Consider the following 21,403-nt stretch of genomic DNA (forward strand, 5'->3'; position numbering starts at 1 on the left):
AAGATGCAAGAGTGAACTGAAGGGGCAGGAAGAGTCTGTAAATGGATTGAAGAGGCCCAAGATGGCTTTAGGATTACTGCTGCCTCAAAGTTCTGTGCATGCATATTTAAGCAGCCACGTGTTTCAGAGGAAAGCTTTCAGGTATGTTTTTATTTATAAATAATTAAACACCGAGTGGAAACAAATCAAACATGATGGGTTTTACAATTTACTATTTAACACTGCAAAACCCTAACAAGTTTGATTTATTTCCACTGTGATTCTTTCTTTTTCATACTACTGTTCGGCTCCAATCTAAACGTAACTTGTCTTTAGAATGGGGCTGTACAGTAGTATGAAACAGAAAGAATCGCAGTGCAGATAAATCAAACTTGTTAGGCTTTTGCAATGTTATGAGTCTATTGTAAAATCTATTAAGTTTGGCTTGTTTCCACTGCAAGTCTTTCTCTTTCATACTACCATGCACCTTTGTTAGCTGTACGGTAGTATGAAAGAGAGACTCACAGTGTAAACAAATCAAACGATGGGTTTTACAACTTAAAACATAACATTGCAAAACCCTAACAAGTTTGATTTATTTCCACTGTGATTTGTTCTTTTTCATACTCCTGTACAGCACCATTCTAAATGTGATGTATTTTTCAAATGGGGCCTGCGGTAGTATGAAAATGAAAGCATTTCAATGTTCCCCAGAGGTGAGCGGCACCCCTGGTGAGTTCTGGGCGCCCAGGGGCGAACACTTTGGGAAACACTGTCCTAAGGTGTCCTGAGCTGAGGTGACCCCTGCCTTAAAAAAATCCTCCATCTTGTTTTGGAGTATTCTCTCAATAGGATTAGGGATCTGTCCCCCTCCCCACAGGGAGGGGGCACAAAGAGGGTGTAGCCACCCTCCAGGACAGTAGCTATCGGCTACTGCCCCCCCAGACAAACACACCCATAAATTTATTATTTAGGGGCAACCCTGAACCCAGGAAATCAGATTCCTGCAACCTGAAGAAACAAGAAGGACTGCTGTCCTGAAAGCCCCGCAGAGATGGAGACAACAACTGACTTGGATCCATCCCTACCGGCCTGTCTCCAGACTCAAAGAACCTCCACTGCGATGCATCAAGTGGGACCAGCGACCTCTGAGAGCTCAGGACTGACCTGCACCTAAAGGACCAAGAACCTCCTGAGGACAGCGGCTCTGTCCAAATCTACAAACCAAGAAACCATCTTTAAAGAAGACTCCAGCCTCACTCCGGAAGCGTGAGTCTTCACACTCTGCACCCTACACCCCCGGCATGTGTTCAGAGAAACCAACACTGCAGAGAGGACCCCCAGATGACTCCAATGACATGGACACCCGGAGTCGACCTCCCTGCACCCCCACAGTGACGCCTGAAGAGAGGATCCCAGAGGGTCCTCCTGACCGCGACTGCCCGGTAACAAAGGAACCCGACGCCTGGACAAAGCACTTTGTGTGCCTGTTTGTGACCCCCCCCCCCCCCCCCCCCCCCCTCAGTTCTCTACAAAACCCCCTTGGTCTGCTCCCTGAGGCCACAGGAGACTGAACTTGTAAGTGCTTTACTTACCTGAGAAACTAAACAATACTTACTGCACCCAAGAACTGTTGATTTTTGCACTGTGTCCACTTTTAAATTAGCTTATTGCCATGTTTGCCAAAACTGTGTACATTACTGTTTTAATTCAAAGTTCCATACTTACCTATGTGAAGTACCTTACAATTTGAATACTTAGCTAAATTCTGAATCTTGTGGTTCGAAAATAAATTAAGAACATAATATTTTTCTATATAAAAACCTATTGGCCTGGAGTTAAGTCTTTGAGTGTGTGTTCTCATTTATTGCTGGTGTGTGTACAACAAATGCTTAACACTACCCTCTGATAAGCCTACTGCTCGACCACAGTACCACAAAATAGAGCATTAGTATTATCTAATTTTGCCACTATCAACCTCTAAGAGGAACCCTTGGACTGTGCACACTACCACTCACTTTGACATAGTATATACAAAGCCAACTTCCTACACTGGTGGATCAGCGGTGGGGTCTAAGACTGTGCATTTGCTGGACTACTCAGCCAATACCTCATCCCACAACTAAAGTTCCATAAATTGTCATTAGAAATTGATTTGTGAATTTTACTATTTATCTTAATTTTTAAAGTCCTGCTAGGGCCTTGTAAAAGACCCTGATTGCATTTCCTTTGAACTTTAGAAGTTTGGAAAAATTTGGATTTAAGTTCTAGAAGTAGTTTTTTCAATTCTGATGGAATTCAACCTCACTCCTTACCTGCATCTAGGGATGTCAGAGTTAAGGTCTCTCTGTAAGCTAAAAAAGATAAAAACTGGGTCCAACCCTACCAAGGCAAAGCTCCAGGAGCTTTTGGCAGAGTTCAAAAGGGACCACTTCTCTGATATGGAGGATACTCCTTCAGATGGGGAAATTAGTGTACAGGAGTGTAAGGAAATGCCTCCTTGGCATGGTTACCCCCTGACTTTTTGCCTTTGCTGATGCTATGTTTTGAATTGAAAGTGTGCTGAGGCCTGCTAACCAGGCCCCAGCACCAGTGTTCTTTCCCTAACCTGTACTTTTGATTCCACAATTGGCACACCCTGGCATCCAGATAAGTCCCTTGTAACTGGTACCTCTGGTACCAAGGGCCCTGATGCCAGGGAAGGTCTCTAAGGGCTGCAGCATGTATTATGCCACCCTAGAGACCCCTCACCCAGCACAGACACACTGCTTACCAGCTTGTGTGTGCTAGTGAGAACAAAATGAGTAAGTCGACATGGCACTCCCCTCAGGGTGCCATGCCAGCCTCTCACTGCCTATGCAGTATAGGTAAGACACCCCTCTAGCAGGCCTTACAGCCCTAAGGCAGGGTGCACTATACCATAGGTGAGGGTACCAGTGCATGAGCACTGTGCCCCTACAGTGTCTAAGCAAAACCTTAGACATTGTAAGTGCAGGGTAGCCATAAGAGTATATGGTCTGGGAGTCTGTCAAACACGAACTCCACAGCACCATAATGGCTACACTGAAAACTGGGAAGTTTGGTATCAAACTTCTCAGCACAATAAATGCACACTGATGCCAGTGTACATTTTATTGTAAAATACACCACAGAGGGCACCTTAGAGGTGCCCCCTGAAACTTAACCGACTATCTGTGTAGGCTGACTGGTTCCAGCAGCCTGCCACACTAGAGACATGTTGCTGGCCCCATGGGGAGAGTGCCTTTGTCACTCTGAGGCCAGTAACAAAGCCTGCACTGGGTGGGGATGCTAACACCTCCCCCAGGCAGGAGCTGTAACACCTGGCGGTGAGCCTCAAAGGCTCACCCCTTTGTCACAGCACCGCAGGACACTCCAGCTAGTGGAGTTGCCCGCCCCCTCCGGCCCCGGCCCCCACTTTTGGCGGCAAGGCCGGAGAAAATAATGAGAATAACAAGGAGGAGTCACTGACCAGTCAGGACAGCCCCTAAGGTGTCCTGAGCTGAGGTGACTAACTTTTAGAAATCCTCCATCTTGCCGATGGAGGATTCCCCCAATAGGATTAGGGATGTGACCCCCTCCCCTTGGGAGGAGGCACAAAGAGGGTGTACCCTCAGGGCTAGTAGCCATTGGCTACTAACCCCCCAGACCTAAACACGCCCTTAAATTTAGTATTTAAGGGCTCTCCCTGAACCTAGAAACTAGATTCCTGCAACTACAAGAAGAAGGACTGCAAAGCTGAAAACCCCTGCAGAGGAAGACCAGAAGACACCAACTGCCTTGGCCCCAGAACTCACCGGCCTGTCTCCTGCCCTCCAAAGAACCCTGCTCCAGCGACGCTTTCCAAGGGACCAGCGACCTCTGAATCCTCTGAGGACTGCCCCGCTTCGAAGAAGACAAGAAACTCCCGAGGACAGCGGCACTGCTCCAAAAGAACTGCAACTTTGTTACAAGGAGCAGATTTAAAGACCCCTGCAACTCCCCGCAAGAAGCGTGAGACTTGCAACACTGCACCCGGCGACCCCGACTCGACTGGTGGAGAACAAACAGCTCAGGGAGGACCCTCCGGCGACTCTACGACTGAGTAACCAAAGTTGTCCCCCCTGAGCCCCCACAGCGACGCCTGCAGAGGGAATCCCCAGGCTCCCCCTGACCGCGACTGTCTTAGACTCCATTTCCCGACGGCTGGAAAAGACCCTGCACCCGCAGCCCCCAGCGCCTAAAGAAACGGAACTTCTGTGCAGGAGTGACCCCCAGGAGGCCCTCCTGGTCTCCCATTGAAACCTGAAGGAAACCCGACGCGTGTTTGCACACTGCACCCGGCCGCCCCCGCGCTGCTGAGGGTGTACTTTCTGTGCTACTTTGTGTCCCCCCCTGTGCCCTACAACACCCCCCTGGTCTGCCCTCCGAAGACGCGGGTACTTACCTGCTGGCAGACTGGAACCGGGGCACCCACTTCTCTCCATTATAGCCTATGTGTTTTGGGCACCTCTTTGACCTTTGCACCTGACCGGCCCTGAGCTGCTGGTGTGATAACTTTGGGGTTGCTCGGAACCCCCAACGGTGGGCTACCTTGGACCAAAAACTCAAACCTGTAAGTGATTTACTTACCTGTGAAAACTAACAATAACTTACCTCCCCCAGGAACTGTGAAAATTGCAGTCCACTTTTAAAACAGCTTATTGTGGTTTATGCAAAAAGTATACATGCTAAAGTAATGATTCAAAGTTCCTAGAGTACTTACCTGCAATACCTTTCAAAAGAGCTATTACATGTAAAATTTGAACCTGTGGTTCTTAAAATAAATTAAGAAAATATATTTTTCTATAACAAAACCTATTGGCTGGATTTGTCTCTGAGTGTGTGTACCTCATTTATTGTCTATGTGTATGTACAACAAATGCTTAACACTACTCCTTGGATAAGCCTACTGCTCGACCACACTACCACAAAATAGAGCATTAGTATTATCTCTTTTTACCACTATTTTACCTCTAAGGGGAACCCTTGGACTCTGTGCATGCTATTCCTTACTTTGAAATAGCACATACAGAGCCAACTTCCTACAAGGAGAAAAAACTCTCCCCTCCTGTCCTAAACAGGGAGGACAGGGCTCCTAGAACCCTGTCCCCAAAAATAATAGTCAGAGAATCTCGTTCTTCCACAGAGGAGTCCAGTACCTCTGTAAGCATTGAGGACAGCCTCAATGAAGAGGACATCCTGTTAGCCAGGATGGCTAAGAGATTGGCTTTGGAGAAGCAACTCCTAGCCATAGAAAGGGAAATAAAATAAATGGGTTTAACTCCCATAAATGGTGGCAGCAACTTAAATAGGGTCAGAGAGAATACCGACATCCTAAAAATCCCCAAAGGGATTGTAACTAAATATGAAGAAGGTGATGACATCACCAAATGCTTCACAGCTTTTGAAAGGGATGGGCAAACAGAAAAGTAAGCAGACCTCACTGGGGAGCTCTCCTTTGGGAAATGGGCACTGGAAAGTGTAGGGATAGACTCACACTCTCTGGTCAAGATGCAGAATCAAATGACCTCATTAAGGAAACCCTAATTGAGGGCTTTGGATTCTCAACTGAGGAGTACAGGATTAGGCCGGGGGGGGGGGGGGGGAAAGCATCTAAGGACATCCAAGGACAAAAACAATGAGTCTCCAACAGGGCACCAAAAAACCTGCTCAAGAGGGTGGGCCCGAGCCTTTTCACAATCTACAAATGGGTATAAGGGTAAAAACTTTGATCCGAAGAAGGCCTGGTGTCACAACTGTAGACAAGATCTGTTTCAAGATAAGTCTCACAACTACTAATCCAGTTAGTACTGGAATAGCCAGTCTCCAGGTGGGACCAACAGTGTGCCCAGAGCATATCAGGGTCCACACTGAAGCTACTTTAGTCTCAGAAGGTGGGGCAGATTTAGCCATACTTGCACCTAACATGCAAAATACAGGCAGCAGCACTTGATAAATGGGAATAGAGTAGAAGCCCTGAGGGACACAGGTGCCAGTGTCACTATGATGACAGACAAACTGGTTTCCCCAGGACAGTGCCTGGCTGGACAGACATATCTAGTCACAAATGCCGACAATCAAACTAAAGTCCATCCCATGGCAATGGTAATTTTAGAATGGGGAGGGGTCATTGGCCTGAAACGGGTGGTAGTCTCCTCTGCACTTCTAGTAGAATGTCTACTAGGGAATGATCTGGAGTCCTCAGCATGAGGTAGAGCTCAAAACCCATGAAGCCATGCTGGGCATCCTTGAACTGGTGTGTGTCAAGACTAGAGCACAATGCAGAGCAGAGGGTGAAAAAGAAGTGTTGGAGTCTGGAATAATGGCCCAACCTTCTAAGAGGAAAGGACAGAAGACTGGGGGTCCAGCATCTTCACAGCAAAAGAAACAGAACCTCTCTTCTCAGGAAGATGTTCTATCCCCTGAGGGAACTGAGTCCATGGAGCTGGAGCCTTATCAGGTAGAGCTCTTGGGCCAGGGGGACCCTCAAGGGAACAGCTGTGTCAGGGACAAAAGACTTGTCCCACTCTTGAAGGCCTAAGACAGCAAGCAGCTGAGCAAAAAAAAGGTAATGTCAGTGGAACCCACAGGGTCTATTGGGAAGATGGACTCCTTTACACGGAGGCAAAAGATCCCAAACCTGCTACCACTAGAAGAGTGGTAGTGCCTAAGGAGTTTAGGGAGCTCATTCTGACCTTAGCCCATGACATTCCCCTTGCTGGGCATTTGGGACAAACCAAGACTTGGGAGAGATTAGTCAACCATTTCTATTTGCCCAATATGTCCCAGAAGGTTAAGGAGTTTTGCAGCTCCTATGTCACATGTCAAGCCAGTGGTAAGACAAGTGGCCATTCAAAGGCCCCCCTCATTCCACTTTTAGTAGTGGGGGTCCCCTTTGAGAGAGTGGGAGTGGACATAGTGGGTCCACTTGAACCTCCCACAGCATCAGGGAAGGAATATATACTGGTAGTAGTGGATCATGCTACCAGGTACCCTGAGACAATTCCGCCTAGGTCCACTACTGCCCCTCTACACCTGATGGGCATTATCAGTTTACTGTTATGCCCGTTGGCTTAAAGATTGCCCCTGACACCTTCCAAAGGTTGGTGAATTAAGTCCTTGCTGGCTTGGAGTCCTTTAGTGCAGCATATCTAGATGATATTGCTGTCTTTAACTCCATCTGGCAGGATCACATGGTCCACCTGAAGGAGGTTTTGCAGGCCCTGCAAGCAGCAGGCCTCTCTATCAAGGCATCCAAATGTAAGATAGAGCAGGGAACAGTTGTATACTTGGGCCATCGTAGGTGGAGGCCAAGTGCAACCTTTACAACCCAAGATCCAGACAATTCTGGACTGGGAAGCTTCAAAAACCCACACCCAAGTCAGGGCATTTCCTTGGATTGACTGGGTATTACAGGAGGCTTGTGAAGGGATATGGGTCCATTGTAACTCCCCTTACAGAACTGACCTCTAAGAAAATGCCCAAAAAGGTAAACTGGATCCTTGACTGTCAAAAGGCCTTTGACACCCTAAAAGAAGCTATGTGCTCAGCACCACTTCTAAAAGCTCCAGATTATTCTAAGCAATTCGTTGTGCAGACAAATGCCTCTGAACATGGGATAGGAGCAGTCCTGTCCCAAACCAATGATGATGGCCTTGACCAGCCTGTTGCTTTTATTAGCAGGAGGTTACTCCCCAGGGAGCAGCATTGGAGTGCCATTGAGAGGGAGGCCTTTGCTGTGGTTTGGTCACTGAAAAAGCTGAGACTATACCTCTTTTGTACTCACTTTGTAGTTCAAACTGACCACAGACCTCTCAGGTGGCTCATGCAGATGAAAGGAGAGAACCCTAAACTTTTAAGGTGGTCCATATCCCTACAGGGATTGCCTATGCCAATTGTATATGGTCTTTCCTGGTTCTTCCACTTAGAAAATGAAGGCTCTCTTGGGAAAGGTTAGTCTCATCCTCTTGCGTTTGGTGGTGGTGGTGGGGGGTGGGTGGGTGTAGTAAAATGCCACTGTTGGTATGGTCATACCCGACTTTTTGCCTAGTGTTGATGCCAGCTTTGATTGGGAGTGTGCTGGGACCCTGCTAACCAGGCCCCAGCACCAGTATTCTTTCCCTAAACCTGTACTTTTGTTTCCATAAGTGGCACAGCCCTGGCACACAGATAAGCCCCTTGTAAAAGGTACCCACGGTACCAAGGGGCCCGTGGCCAGGGAAGGACCCTAAGGGCTGCAACATGTATTATGCCACCATCAGTGACCCCTCATTCAGTACATGCACACTGCTTTGCAGCTTGTGTGTGCTAGTGGGGAGAAAAGGCAAAGTTGACATGGCACTCCCCTCTGAGTGTCATGACCACAAACCACTGCCTTTGGCATTATTAAGTCACCCCTCTAGCAGGCCTTACAGCCCTAAGGCAGGGTGCACTATACCACAGGTGAGGGCACAGCTGCATGATTACTATGACCCTATAATGTCTAAGTCAATTCTTAGACATTATAGGTGCAGGGTAGCCATACTGAGTATATGGTCTGACAGTCTGTCATTACGAATTCCACAGCACCATAATGGCTACACGGACGACTGGAAAGTTTGTATCAAACGTCTCAGCACAATAAACCCACACTGTTGCCAGTGTGGGATTTATTGAAATATGCACACAGAGGGTATCTTAGAGACGCCCCCTGAATGTTAGTCCAACTGCTACTGCAAGGCTGCCAGGTCTGTGCCAGCCAGCCACTTCCAGACGAGTTTCTGACCACATGGGGTGAGTGCCTTTGTACACTGTGGTCAGAAACAAAGCCTGTCCTGGGTGGAGTTGCTTCACACCTCCCCCTGCAGGAACTGTAACACCTGGCTATAAGCCTCAAAGGCTCAAGCCTGGTGTTAGTGTCCCAGGGCACTTCAGCTAGTGGTGATGCTGCCCTCTGACCCTAACACACACCTAAATTTGGTATTTAGGGGCAACCCTGAACCCAGCTCTTCAGATTCTTGACGACCTCACGAAAGAAGGACTGCTGAGCATCCCGCAGAGAAGAGAAGGAGACACCAAATGACTCACCGGACGTCTCCTGCTTCGAAAAGCTGCAAGAATAAAAGCAACATGTTCTGCAGGACCAGCGACCCCTGAAAAGCCTCCAGGGGACTGCCTGCATCACCGAGGACCAAGAAACTCCTGTGGACAGTGGCCTGTCCAAACAGAAGATCAGAAAATCAACTTTAAAGGGACTCTCACCTCACTCCAGAAGCTTGAGTCCAACTACTCTGCACCCAACACCCCCCACCCGTGTCCAGAGAAACCAACTACCCCGAGAGGACCCCGAGGTGACTCAGACGATGTATCAACCCTGGGCTGACCTCTCTGCACCCCCACGACAACGCCTGCAGAGGGAATCCCCGAGGACCCCCCTGACCGCGACTGCCCGAGACGAAGATATCAGACGCCTGGAGAAGCACTGCACCAGCCGCCAACAAGCCAGTGAGAAACCGACCACTGGTGCAGCAAAGACCAGCAGGCGGCCCTCACCCTTGCCCAGTCAGTGGCTTGCCAGAGAGGACCTCCAGTGCACTGCCTGCAGCGCCTAAGTGACCCCCTGGGTCCCTCCATAGAGTTCTATTGAGAACCTGATGCCCTGTTTGCACACTGCACCCGGTCCCCCCCCCTCCCTACCCCCACCCGTGCCGCTGATGGTGTGGTTTTTGCGCCTACTTGGGGTCCCTTCAGTACTACTCCAAACCCCCTGGTCTGCCCCCCAACAACACAGGTACTTACCTGCAAGCAGACTGGACCCGGAGTCCCCCCTGTCTCCACAGATGGCTAAGTTATTTTGGCTCCTGTTTGACCTCTGCACCTGGCCAGCACTGTGTTGCTGGGTGTTTGGGGTTGTTTTCTACTAATACCACTGTGACTGAACCCGTAAGTGTGGTACTTATCTCAGAAACTGTGCTGTACTTACCTCCCCCAGGAACTGCTGAAAATTGCAGTGTCCACTTTTAAAATAGCTTTTTGCCATTTTAAAGAAGACTGTGTACAATATTGAATCTATTCCTAAGTATTACAATACAAAATACCTTTCATTTAATGTACTTACCTGCTAAATGAATCTTGTGGTTCTAAAAATAAATTAACACAATAATATTTTTCTAAATAAAAACCTATTGGCCTGGATTTAAGTAATTGAGTATGTTTTCACTTATTGCTTATGTGTGTACAACAAATGCTTAACACTACTTTCTGATAAGCCTAAATGCTCGACCACTACCACAAATAGAGCATTAGTATTATCTATTATTGCTTCTGTCAGGCCTCTGAGGAACCCCTGGATTCTGTGCACACCATATCTCATTTTGATATAGTATATACAGAGCCAGCTTCCTATATAGATGGCCTATCAGATTTTCGGAGGCTAGTGTTCTGAGTGACAAAATTTTTTAAGAATATCCTTAAATTCAAGTTCTAAAAACCTTTTAGCATCTGGAATAGCGATAAAACATAAAAACCATCTTTACACTTACGTGCTGGTGCAGATGTGCTTGATGGAGCTGTACTAGCTGTCCTTGAATTCTGGGTATTCCGCACAGCCCACTGCATTGATCGTGGAGCCTGGGCGGCACCACTAGCATGAGAACTACTCGTTGACCTCTCTAAGGGTTCATCAATCATAAAGGTCTCTTGTTCTATGTCTTCACTCTGACTGCTACTACTGTCTGAATCGCTTGAGTCATTAGATTGGGAATCATCTTCAGAGAAAAATGCTGGTACACTGCTGGCACCTGCAGGAAAAATCAAAACAAGATTTCACTGCACTAGATTTCATTTCTGGACTGTTATTAAAATATAATCTACAATGTGCATTTTAAATTCACACTAGTGGTTACACTACAATTACAAATTAAATCTTCCCACTGTCATATGTCCAATGCATAGATTAGCAAAGTAAAATTTTCTACTGTGCTAGAAAATACAGATAATTGTGTACCAATATGAATATTTTTTAACAAAATGTAACAACTTTTTTGTGTCCCACCTGGACAACTACAAACCACAGGCTTGAAATTCCCCCAGGCACCAGCAAAAGGATCTAAAAGACTCTAGTAGGGTATGCGAACATACACTACTGGGGCACTGGAGCTCAAAGAGTCTGGCTCGTTTTCACAAGGAACCTGATCGGTTTAACCATGTTAAACAACGTTTGGTAAGGTACGAAAGAACCAAAAGGAACTTCCTTCTAAGTGGAGGAAAAATTTAAATAATCAAGTAATGTGGCATCTCATTGTCCCTGGTTTCCTTCCTGCGTCATAAATAATAAATCAACATGTTACTTACCTTTGGTACTAGATCCAGAGAATCCTTCCAGCTATGTGGTGGCTTTGTACCACTCTGGAAGAGATGAAGCTGAGCCATATCTAAAATCTGCCCCTGCACACTGTGTTTCTTATCCTGTTCCCTTCCATGCACTCAGAAATAAGACAAAGAACAAACGGTCTCCGACATAGGGCTGATTTCCTACTGTGATCCTCCTGAACTCATCAGGGAGCACCTAATTAGGCTGTAGGTTGTTCAAGGTCTAACTCTTAAAAGGACTTTGGTGTTCCATTACTTTACCCATTTCACAATATGGCTAACACCATAGACATTCCCGAGAATGTCAGACATGAATTAACGCTACACCTGAAATGGCACAGCTTACGTGATGAGGGCACGGATGTTACAGTCATTGTAGAAGCACATGAAGCTTAGCAGACAAACATTCTATTCCTGGGTCACCTTTCCTGAGAAAGACCCTAGCACATTCACATTCCAAACATACAGAATTGCAAACATACCGCAATGGTACCAAGCATACCAGTATCTTGGAATACAGATTACTTCAGAACAAGAACATAAGAAATGGTTTAATGGCGCCCTACCGCAGGTAATACAACCCGTGAGATGGGGTCCCTTGGGTAATGAAGGACCAACGTGGCCAATATTTGCCACATATACACCTCACCCCAGTGTACAAAACATGCAGGCAGTTCATCTGCGCAATCTATATAGTGTTACTAGCTCATTAAGGGCCAGATGTAGCAAAGACTTTGCGACTCGCAAACGGCGATTTTCGCCGTTTGCGAGTCGCAAATGTGTCTTTGCTATGTAGAAATGCATTTTGCGAGTCGGCACCGACTCGCAAAATGCATTTCCAAGTCGCAAAAAGGAAGGGGTGTTCCCTTCCTATTTGCGAGTCGCAATGGACTCGCAGTTACCATCCACTTGAAGTAGATGGTAACCCAGTCGCAAACGGGAAGGGGTCCCCATGGGACCCCTTACCCTTTGTGACTGGACTAAAAAATAATTTTTCAGAGCAGGCAGTGGTCCAATGGACCACTATCTGCCCTGAAAAATACCGAAACAAAAGGTTTCGGTTTATTTTTCAAAGTGCAGCTCGTTTTCCTTTAAGGAAAACGGGTTGCACTTTGAGAAAAAAAAACGGCTTTATTTAAAAGCAGTCACGGACATGGAGGTCTGCTGTTCCCAGCAGGCCTCCATCCCCGTGAGTCCCCTGAGTCGCTATGGGGTTGCAAATTGCAACCCACCTCATTAATATTAATGAGGTGGGTCTTTGCGACCCCATAGCGACTCACAGAAGGTGTCTGAGACACCTTTCTGCATCCCAAATTGCGACTTGCAATTTGCGAGTCGCAGGGACTCACAAATTGCAAGTGGCAATTTGGGACTTTCCTACATCTGGCCCTTAGTTCGTAATACGAGCTCTGAACACAACACCAGTACCTGCTGGATATCAATTGGACACTACTAGAATTAATCCACAAACCGTGCATTTTATCATGGGCAAAGTGCCCATGGAACAAGAGAAAGTCCCGTTCTGGATAGCCCAGAAAACTAATCAGCTGGAAACTGTGTTTCCCCCATACCAGACAACAGGAAAAAAACAGAACTCTCACAGTGTGAGGGAACCATCCTAGGGGTACAGTATTTGCTGTGATTTAGACTACCACACATGGTACCCCCCACACTTGCCTATTTACCGGGCGTTTTAAAACAAATTCAGAACGAACACGAGCCTTTTCGAGCCCTAGATCTGGGGATGAAACTGATGCGCAACTTTGACGCAGTTGCCTTAATACTCAGTAACATTACATTAGAGGAAGCGGTAGTGTTGGCTAAACACCACAGCTCCGAGAGATTCCACACTTGGAATAGGAGAAACAGCTACCAAAAATAATTTCCGATACCTATGCCAGTATAGGACGTGATAGTCTGAGAACCAAGCCGAAAAAAGTCTGAAATAAAGGGTACAACCCCTAACGAAGGTTCCAAACAAGCACAGGAGCGTCCTAAAAAGCCCTGGGATAAAAATAAAAAAAAGCAAATTAAAGACAGACGAAGTCAGAGAACAGACTTTCCACACCCAGAGAACTCTGAAAGGAGATAGAATCTCAGAAATAGAGAACATAATAAGCTACTGACAGCTATACTGATTCACGACCCTCTTGTTCCATTCAGGACGCAGATCAACACAGCGAGAGAGTGGGCCGGTCAGAGCAATGTCCTGACTACGTGAAACAGAAGATTCACCATTGTCTTCAGACAAAAAATAAGACAAGATCCCAGAACAAAAGCCAGAGTTTAAAAAAAATAAATAAATAAGTGAGTCCTTTCAATAAAAAAATGCCAGTAAACTTGACAATATTTCTGAAGAACAAGACGTGGGCTGTGACACTGCTAGACAGCGTGGCAGAAGTCACAGTATCTAGCCAGAGTCTGAAAGATCATCTGGATTAGACAGCACCTAGCGACTTTATTGCAGTCAACACTGTGGACGGGTGGTTCTCCCACCCAACAGGGTTTATGATTTAAATATCCAAATTGAGGGAGATAAAGTGCACCATTAGTGTAATATTCTGGGATGAACTTAGCTGTGATATCCTATTGGCTGAAAAAGACTGGCCACCTGAGCACGTCCGTAAGTTCCTAGATGGGGAAGATGTAATTTTGCCTTGTTTCTCTGATCTTGTTCCAGAAGTGGTAAAACAAGCCTACGCTGTCAAATGAGCTTTAGCGCAGTCACCTGCACTATACCGCAACCATGTAGGTTGGGATAAGAATTCTCCTTAACATGCAATACCAATTAGGTCTACACCCCAGCCTCAGCCACAATATCCTGTCAAACACGAAGCTAAAGCTCTGGTGAGGGAGATCCTCCCTCAGCTTGAGTTCCAGAGAGTAATTGAGCTGTGTCTCTGCAATGAATAACTTGTTATTTCCCATAGCAAAATACAACCATTCATACGGAAATAGTCTTAGATTATAGAAACTTAAATAGTCATACACGCACATACGCAATACAAAATTCACACAGCACTTCACTAGTTAACAATAATATAGTGTGTAAGAAATAGAAAACAACTTTGGATATCTCCAACTTTTTTTTCCGCCAAAACTCAGCACACAAAAGTCAGACCTGAGTGCATTTTCATTCAGCTCACAAAAACGATTCTGTTGTTTAATCCAAGGCTACAAGAATAGCCCGAGGCTGTGCTCAGCCGTGGTACATCAATATTGCATGATATTGATCCTGAGGCCTTTTCCTATGTGGATGACATCTATTGCACAGATGACTACCTCAACATTCATCTTGCTAGGGTCGATCGGATCGTTCCGGGATTCGCAGCCCTTAGTTACAAATTAAATTTTTCTGAAAATTAAAATAGCCTTTCTCAGTGTATTGCTCCTAGGACATGAGCTATCAAATAAGGGCACAAGCCTGGCCCGCACTTTTTAGAAAAATTTGCTCAACTCCAGCCACCAAATATTATCAAGAAATGACAGCCTTTACTTGGTTTCTTCAACTTCGGCAACATTCAACTGATTATCCACAATGCATCATTGCACTTTATGACTTAATACACCCTGATTATTCTAGCAGACACTAGACAATTGAACACACACCCATCCTTAGGGAATTGCAACAGGACATGCTAGAAGCAAAAGACTTACACACCTATGATAAAAAAAAAAATGTGGTCAACAGAATAATTGCTGGTGCCACTGGGTTCACTTATGTCACCTTGAACGAGGGCGACAAGGTGCCCATAGCATATAAATCACATATATTCCAATGCAGAAGAATGCTTTGCACAGACAAAAAATTCTAACTGCAGTAAAGATGGCTGTCATTAAGGAGAGGGGACTTGCGCAAGGGAAACTCATTATTGCGTTACCGTAGTGCCAGACTTAGCGGCCATCACCAAAGCTAGTGCTCCTAATGCTAAAGCATTACACATCCACGTTGGATTCAGTGGGCATCCTCCCCGACTGCCACCGATGTTAATTACATCTTTGATCCAAAACATCAAACACAAGAATTCCCTCAATACGAACAGGAGTACCCTGCACCTCTGGACATCTTGCTGCTTGATGGATACCATACTGTCATTTACACTGATGATTCAGCACAAACAGCTGTAGGTACTAAACATTAGTACTCAGCCACTTGCGCAGCTGTAAGCGGAGTGATGAAGGATGGTATATTCCAGCCTCACAATACCTACACACAGACCCCGAGGGATTGCACAGCCCAGCTGGCTGAACTTAAAGCCCTTATCTTAGCGCTAGAACATACAGTTCCAGGACAACTCACATTGTCTGTGATTCATACTACTGTGTCCAGTCTTACAATTATTATCTTACTCATCGGCGACTGAACAGGTTCAGAGACTCAAAGGGGAACACCATAAAACACAGAATACTGTGGGGTAGGGTAGCTGATCTTAAGTATAAGCTAACTAGTACTCATGTAGTCCATACATTGGACCACCAATGTGTAGGAGTACACATTATTGGCAACACTTTGGCTGATGAAGCGGCCAAATATGCAGTAGCTATGGCTTTGGTTGCTGCAGTGACTCATTCCCAGGCGAGATTGGATAATAACATTTTGGCTGCCATGAAAGCTTCGGCTGAAGGCAAGCCTCTGCCAAAAGCATACCCTACAAAATACTCATACCACATTAGTGCGCAGATTGTTGCCTATGCAACACTTCCTGGGGTGGGTGATCGAGCGATCCCCAATGAAGAACAGAGATTAGCTCTAATTAAACAAGCGCATGAGGGTGTCGCCTCTCCACATGTTGATGTTGCGGCCACAGTTACACTCTTACAGAAATGCTTCTCGTGGCCGGGTTTATACAAACAGACCAAGCAATATGTTCTTTGTTGTGACATTTATCAGCAGATAAATGGTTCAAACATCAAACGCCCACTGTAAAGGACCATCCCTCTTAGTGTCCAATAGGCCACTACAATGTGTGTACCTGAACCATTGTGGTCCTCTACAACCTGATGGCACATACAATTACATCTTAGTCGCTGTAGATTCTTGTTCAAGATTCCTGTGGGTATGGCCTCAGCGGTTGGCTGACGCTCAAACTGTTATAAAAGACTTGCTTATCTTGATCTGTACACATATGGGGTTGCAGCATTTCATTCGGACGAGGGCCATGCATTTGCCTCTAAAGGAATTCAGGGACACCATGAGGACGATAGGTGTTGCACTCCATTACTCCTCCCCCTACCATGCAGAAGGAAATTTGGTTGTGGAGAGGAGGAATCGAGATTTAAAGCAGTTCTTAACAGCAAGAGTGTTAGGTTCTGGCCAAAGTGGACCTCATCACCTATATGGGGTCCAAAGAGCACTGAATAATCTGCCATGAAGGTCCTTGGGAGGACTCTCTCCTTATGAGGTCCTCTTTGGGATACCTATGTATGCCCCAGATCTAAATGGCCCTGGTTTGGTGGCAGCAGATACACCTTTTGACATAAATCAACATCTCATTGTCTTACAGGAGCTTCAGCAATTTCTTGATAATTATTCCGCCAGTGCTGCCGCTTTAGGAATAAGGGATTTGCCAACCACAACCGGTTGCAGGGTATCACCCTTCATCTGCCAGGCTAGCTTAAATCTGGGGGCATAGCAAGCACAAGACCCACGTCTGGGCATACCCTTCCTGCTTGGGGCGACAAAATCAAAAACAGATGATGGACGGAATGCAGAGCAAATCAAACATTCACCCCCAGTCACAGATCTGGGTTTAATCCATCAGTTTTTTTTTGTTTGCCATGCCATTCCAGTTTAGACCCAGCCATATGCAAATCAGTCTTGACCCTGTTCCCCATGGGAACAGTCCAGCCTGAACTGCCAGGCCAGGTACTCCCTGGGACCAGAAAAAAATCATCCTACAGAGCACTGGTCCAAGCCCTGGAAATACAAGCTACCAGACAAATCATCCTACCACTGCTGCCTGGTTCCAAAGCAAACAGATTAGTCTCCATTGACATCAAACTTCACCATGTGGCCGATCCTGCACAGTAGACCCAGAGGTCCCTTGGGTAGTTCCTGATCCCCTCTCACTACCTAAACATACATATCTCTTCAAAGAAGAAACAACACTTCTGACTATACTAGTGTATACAACAATGCTACAAATGCCTCCTCGAGCATAGGCGTAGGAAAGTAGCCTTTTTCTAACTTGGTTAACCCCACTTTTGGCCTGTCAGTGTGTTTGACTGTGTTTACTGGGATCCGGCTAGTCACGACCCCAGTGACAGTGCTCTCTCCTCTAAATTTGGTTGCTACTAACCTTTTATCCCCACAATTAGCTTACTGGTGCCCCCATGTAAGTCCTTAGTATATGGTTCCTAGGTACCCAGGGCATTGGTGTTCCAGGGGAACACTAGGGGCTACAACAGTTATTCTGCCACCCATAGGGAGCCCATGCAAAGGGTTCTGCAGGCCTACCATTGCAGTCTGCTTGGACCACACACCCGGTTTCACTACAGGTCACTCCACCAGGTTACTGTAAGTCACCACTATGGTAGGCCCTCTCAGCCCAGAGGACAGGGCGCAGGTACCTGTGTGTGAGGGCACCACTGTGCTAGCAGAGATGTCCCTATGAACTCCAGCCCCATTTTACTGGACTTCGTGAGTGTGGGATGCCATTTTACATGTGTACTAGACATGGGTCACTACCAATATCCAGCTACATAATGATAACTCCGAACCTGGGCATGTTTAGTATCAAACATGTTGGAATCATACCCCAATAGTGTTGCTGCTATTGGAAGTATGATTCCAGGCACTCTGGGGGCTCCTTAGAGTAGCCCTCCCCCCCCAACAAGATTGCTACACAAGTCTTACAGGTTTTTCCAGGCAGCCCAGCTGCGGCCAGCCCTCAGACAGGTTTCTGCCCTCCTGCTGCTTGATCTGATCAAGCCCAGGAAGGCAGAACAAAGGATCTTATTTGGGAGAGGGCGGTAACACCCTCTCCCTTTTGATATAGGTGTGACTGGCTTTTGAGAGATACCCTCCCCAGGCAACTGGTTTTGCTTTGAAGAGCATATTTGGTGCCCTTCCTGCATAAACCAGTTCACACCGGTTCAGGGACGCCCCGCCCCACCCCTCCCTCCTACCCTCCACCCTCCTCCCCCCCTCCGTACCTGCTCTGGCATGAAACAGGAAAATGGTAAGGTGAGTGACCCCTCCCCTATCCATCGACACCCCAGGGGTGGTGCCCAATGCTCCTCCAGAGGGTCCCTGGGTTCTACCATCTTGATTCCAAGGTTGGCAGGGAACTCTGGGAGCATATGAGTAGCCAGGCCAGGCAGGTGACGTCAGTGGCACGCTCTGATAGGTAGGCAGGTGAACAGGCCCCCTCTTTGGGCTATTTAGGGTCTTCCTCTGTGGGGGAGGGTGTTGGGGGGGGGGGGGGGGGGGGGGGGGGGAAGAGTTCCTCAGATTCTGCTTGCAAGATTCCAGCAGGACTCCTCTGCAACCTCTGCTTTGACTTCTGGCCTCCAGATCTGCGACTGGACCCTCCAGGAGCCTACAAGCTGCAGATCCTCGAGGAAGACTCATCTGCAACATTGTATCCAGACTTCCTGCCAGTTTTGCACCATTTTCCCAGCTGTGCATCAAGTCTGCAACTCTTCAGCCTGCACAAGAAGAAGGAATCTGCCTTGGGGTGAAGGCATCACTTCCCTGTAACTACAGGTACCGGGCTGCAATGACGACGGGCTGCATGGATCTCCCCTCACCACACACTTAGTGGCGTGGGACCTGCATCACGGGTGGTGGTCCGGAGAGCCTCCCTTGGTCCTCTCTCCCAGCTGTTGCACTTTGGTGGTGGTAAGTGTTTTCCACCCCTTCAAGACAGTACCCCATGCACCGCGGCCTTTGCAGCTGCAAAGGCATGTTTGCTTCACCCCCCAAGGGGAACTTCAGGTGACTTGCAGCTCCAGCCCCCAGCACTCCATCCTCCAACTCCTGGGCCTCTGTGTGGTCCTCTGATGACGTGGGAGCAACTTCTGTGGTGCTGCGTGGGCTGCTTCTGTGACTTCTGTGTCCCTGTCCTGTGGGACACCTGTGGGTGCTGCCTCTGCTCCTGTGGGACTTCTGCGACGTGGAGAGTCCACTGTGACTCCTACTACATTGCTTACGGGCTCAAAGTGTTACAAGTTGTTTTTCTTTGAAGAAGTATTTTTCGAGTCACGGGATCGAGTGACACCTCCTCTTCGGCTCCATTGCGCCTGGGCATCGATTCCATGTTAGATTGTTTTCCCGCAGAGGGTAAGGTGGGAGTGATAGAGTATAAAGAAAAGAGATGTCCATGCAAATGGTATATTATATATATATATATATATATATATATATATATATATATATATATATATACACACACACACACACACACACACACATATGTACAAGTGAATGTTGAACTTAAACGGCTATAGACTCCCATGGAGGTGGCAAGGTGCATGTGAATCTGCAGCGGAACATGACACTAGCTGATGTACACTGGGTAAGTGACATTTTCCGTTCAATGGCATGTGTAGCTGCAGATGCACATGCTATGCATAGATTAAAAAGCAGTTTTACCTCCCATAAGCGGTGGTCAGCCTGTAGGAGTTGAAGTTGTTTGAAATAGTGTTCTTAGTACAGCCTGTCCTACTGTGGCCTACTGTGTTGCTAACACATGTACACAGTAATGTTTGGTAAATGTATGCGGTGTTGACCAAGTGGCTGCTTTACAAATTTCAGCCATTAGTAGGTTTCCTAAGAAAGCCATTGTAGACCCTTTTTTCGTGTGGAATGTGCTTTAGGTGTAACTAATAGCTGTCTTTTAGCTTTTAGGTAACATGTTTGGATAAATTTTACTATCCATCTAGCTATCCCTTACTTTAAAATAGGGTTACCAGTATGTGGTTTTTGGAATGCCACAAATAACTGTTTGGTTTTCCTAAATGATTTAGTTCTATCTATGTAATACATTAGAGCTCTTTTAATATCTAATGTATGCAGGGCTCGTTCTGCTACAGAGTCTGGCTGTGGGAAGAAGACTGGTAGTTCCACTCAGATTGATATGAAATGGTGATACTACTTTTGGAAGACATTTTGGGTTTGTTCGAAGTACAACTTTATGTTTGTGTACTTGTATGAACGGATCTTGAATAGTGAAATCCTGGATTCCACTAACTCTTCTTAATGAAGTAATTGCAACTAGGAAGGCAACTTTCCATGTTATGTATTAAATCTGACATGAGTGCATAGGTTCAAATGGTGGACCCATGAGGCGTGTGACTACTATGTTTAGATTCCACGAAGGCACTGGAGGTGTTCTAGGTAGAATGATGCATTTTAATCCTTCCATGAAGGCTTTGATAACAGGGACTCTAATTAAAGAGCTGTGTTGTATATTTTGCAAGTACGCAGAGATTGCAGTGAGATGTATTTTAATGGACGAAAAAGCAAAATTTGTCTTTTGTAAATGAAGCAAATAACTTACAATGTCTTTTATTGACGCTGAAAGAGGGGTAATTTGTTTAGATTGACAGTAATACACAAACCTTTTCCATTTGTTTGCATAACACTGCCTGGTAGTGGGTTTTCTTGCTTGTTTAATTACTTCCATACACTCAGTTGGCAGTTGTAGATATCCAAACTCTATGACTTCAGGAGCCAAATCGCTAGATTGAGTATTTTGGGATCTAGATGCCTGATCAGTTGTTTGTTTTGTGTTAATAGATCTGGTCTGTTGGGGAGTTTGATATGTGGTACAACTGACAGGTCTAACAGTGTCGGGTACCAGGGTTGACGTGCCCACGATGGTGCTTTAAGTATGAGTTTGAGTTTGTTTCGATGCAGTTTGTGGACTAGAAATGGAATCAGTGGGAGGGGGAAAAGCGTAAGCAAATATCCCTGACCAATTCATCCAGAGAGCATTGCCTTTGGATAGAGGATGTGGGTACCGGGATGCAAAGTTTTGCCATTTGGCGTTTTTGCTGGTGGCGAATAGGTCTATGTCTGGCATTCCCCAGT

At 46.4% G+C, this 21,403-nt stretch overlaps 1 protein-coding gene across 8 annotated transcripts in view; it reads right to left on the minus strand.

Annotated features, from left to right (window-relative positions):
• Positions 1-21,403, minus strand: part of UBR5 (ubiquitin protein ligase E3 component n-recognin 5) — a 1,605,594-nt gene that overhangs the window by 483,632 nt on the left and 1,100,559 nt on the right. For all 8 annotated transcript variants that reach the window (XM_069220579.1, XM_069220580.1, XM_069220578.1 and 5 more), the window contains one exon: positions 10,539-10,796. In XM_069220579.1, coding sequence (XP_069076680.1) covers positions 10,539-10,796 — 258 coding nt within the window. The remainder of the gene's footprint in view (positions 1-10,538; positions 10,797-21,403) is intronic.

Source organism: Pleurodeles waltl, chromosome 2_2 (assembly GCF_031143425.1).
Source record: "Pleurodeles waltl isolate 20211129_DDA chromosome 2_2, aPleWal1.hap1.20221129, whole genome shotgun sequence".
In the NCBI taxonomy this organism is placed as follows: domain Eukaryota; kingdom Metazoa; phylum Chordata; class Amphibia; order Caudata; family Salamandridae; genus Pleurodeles; species Pleurodeles waltl.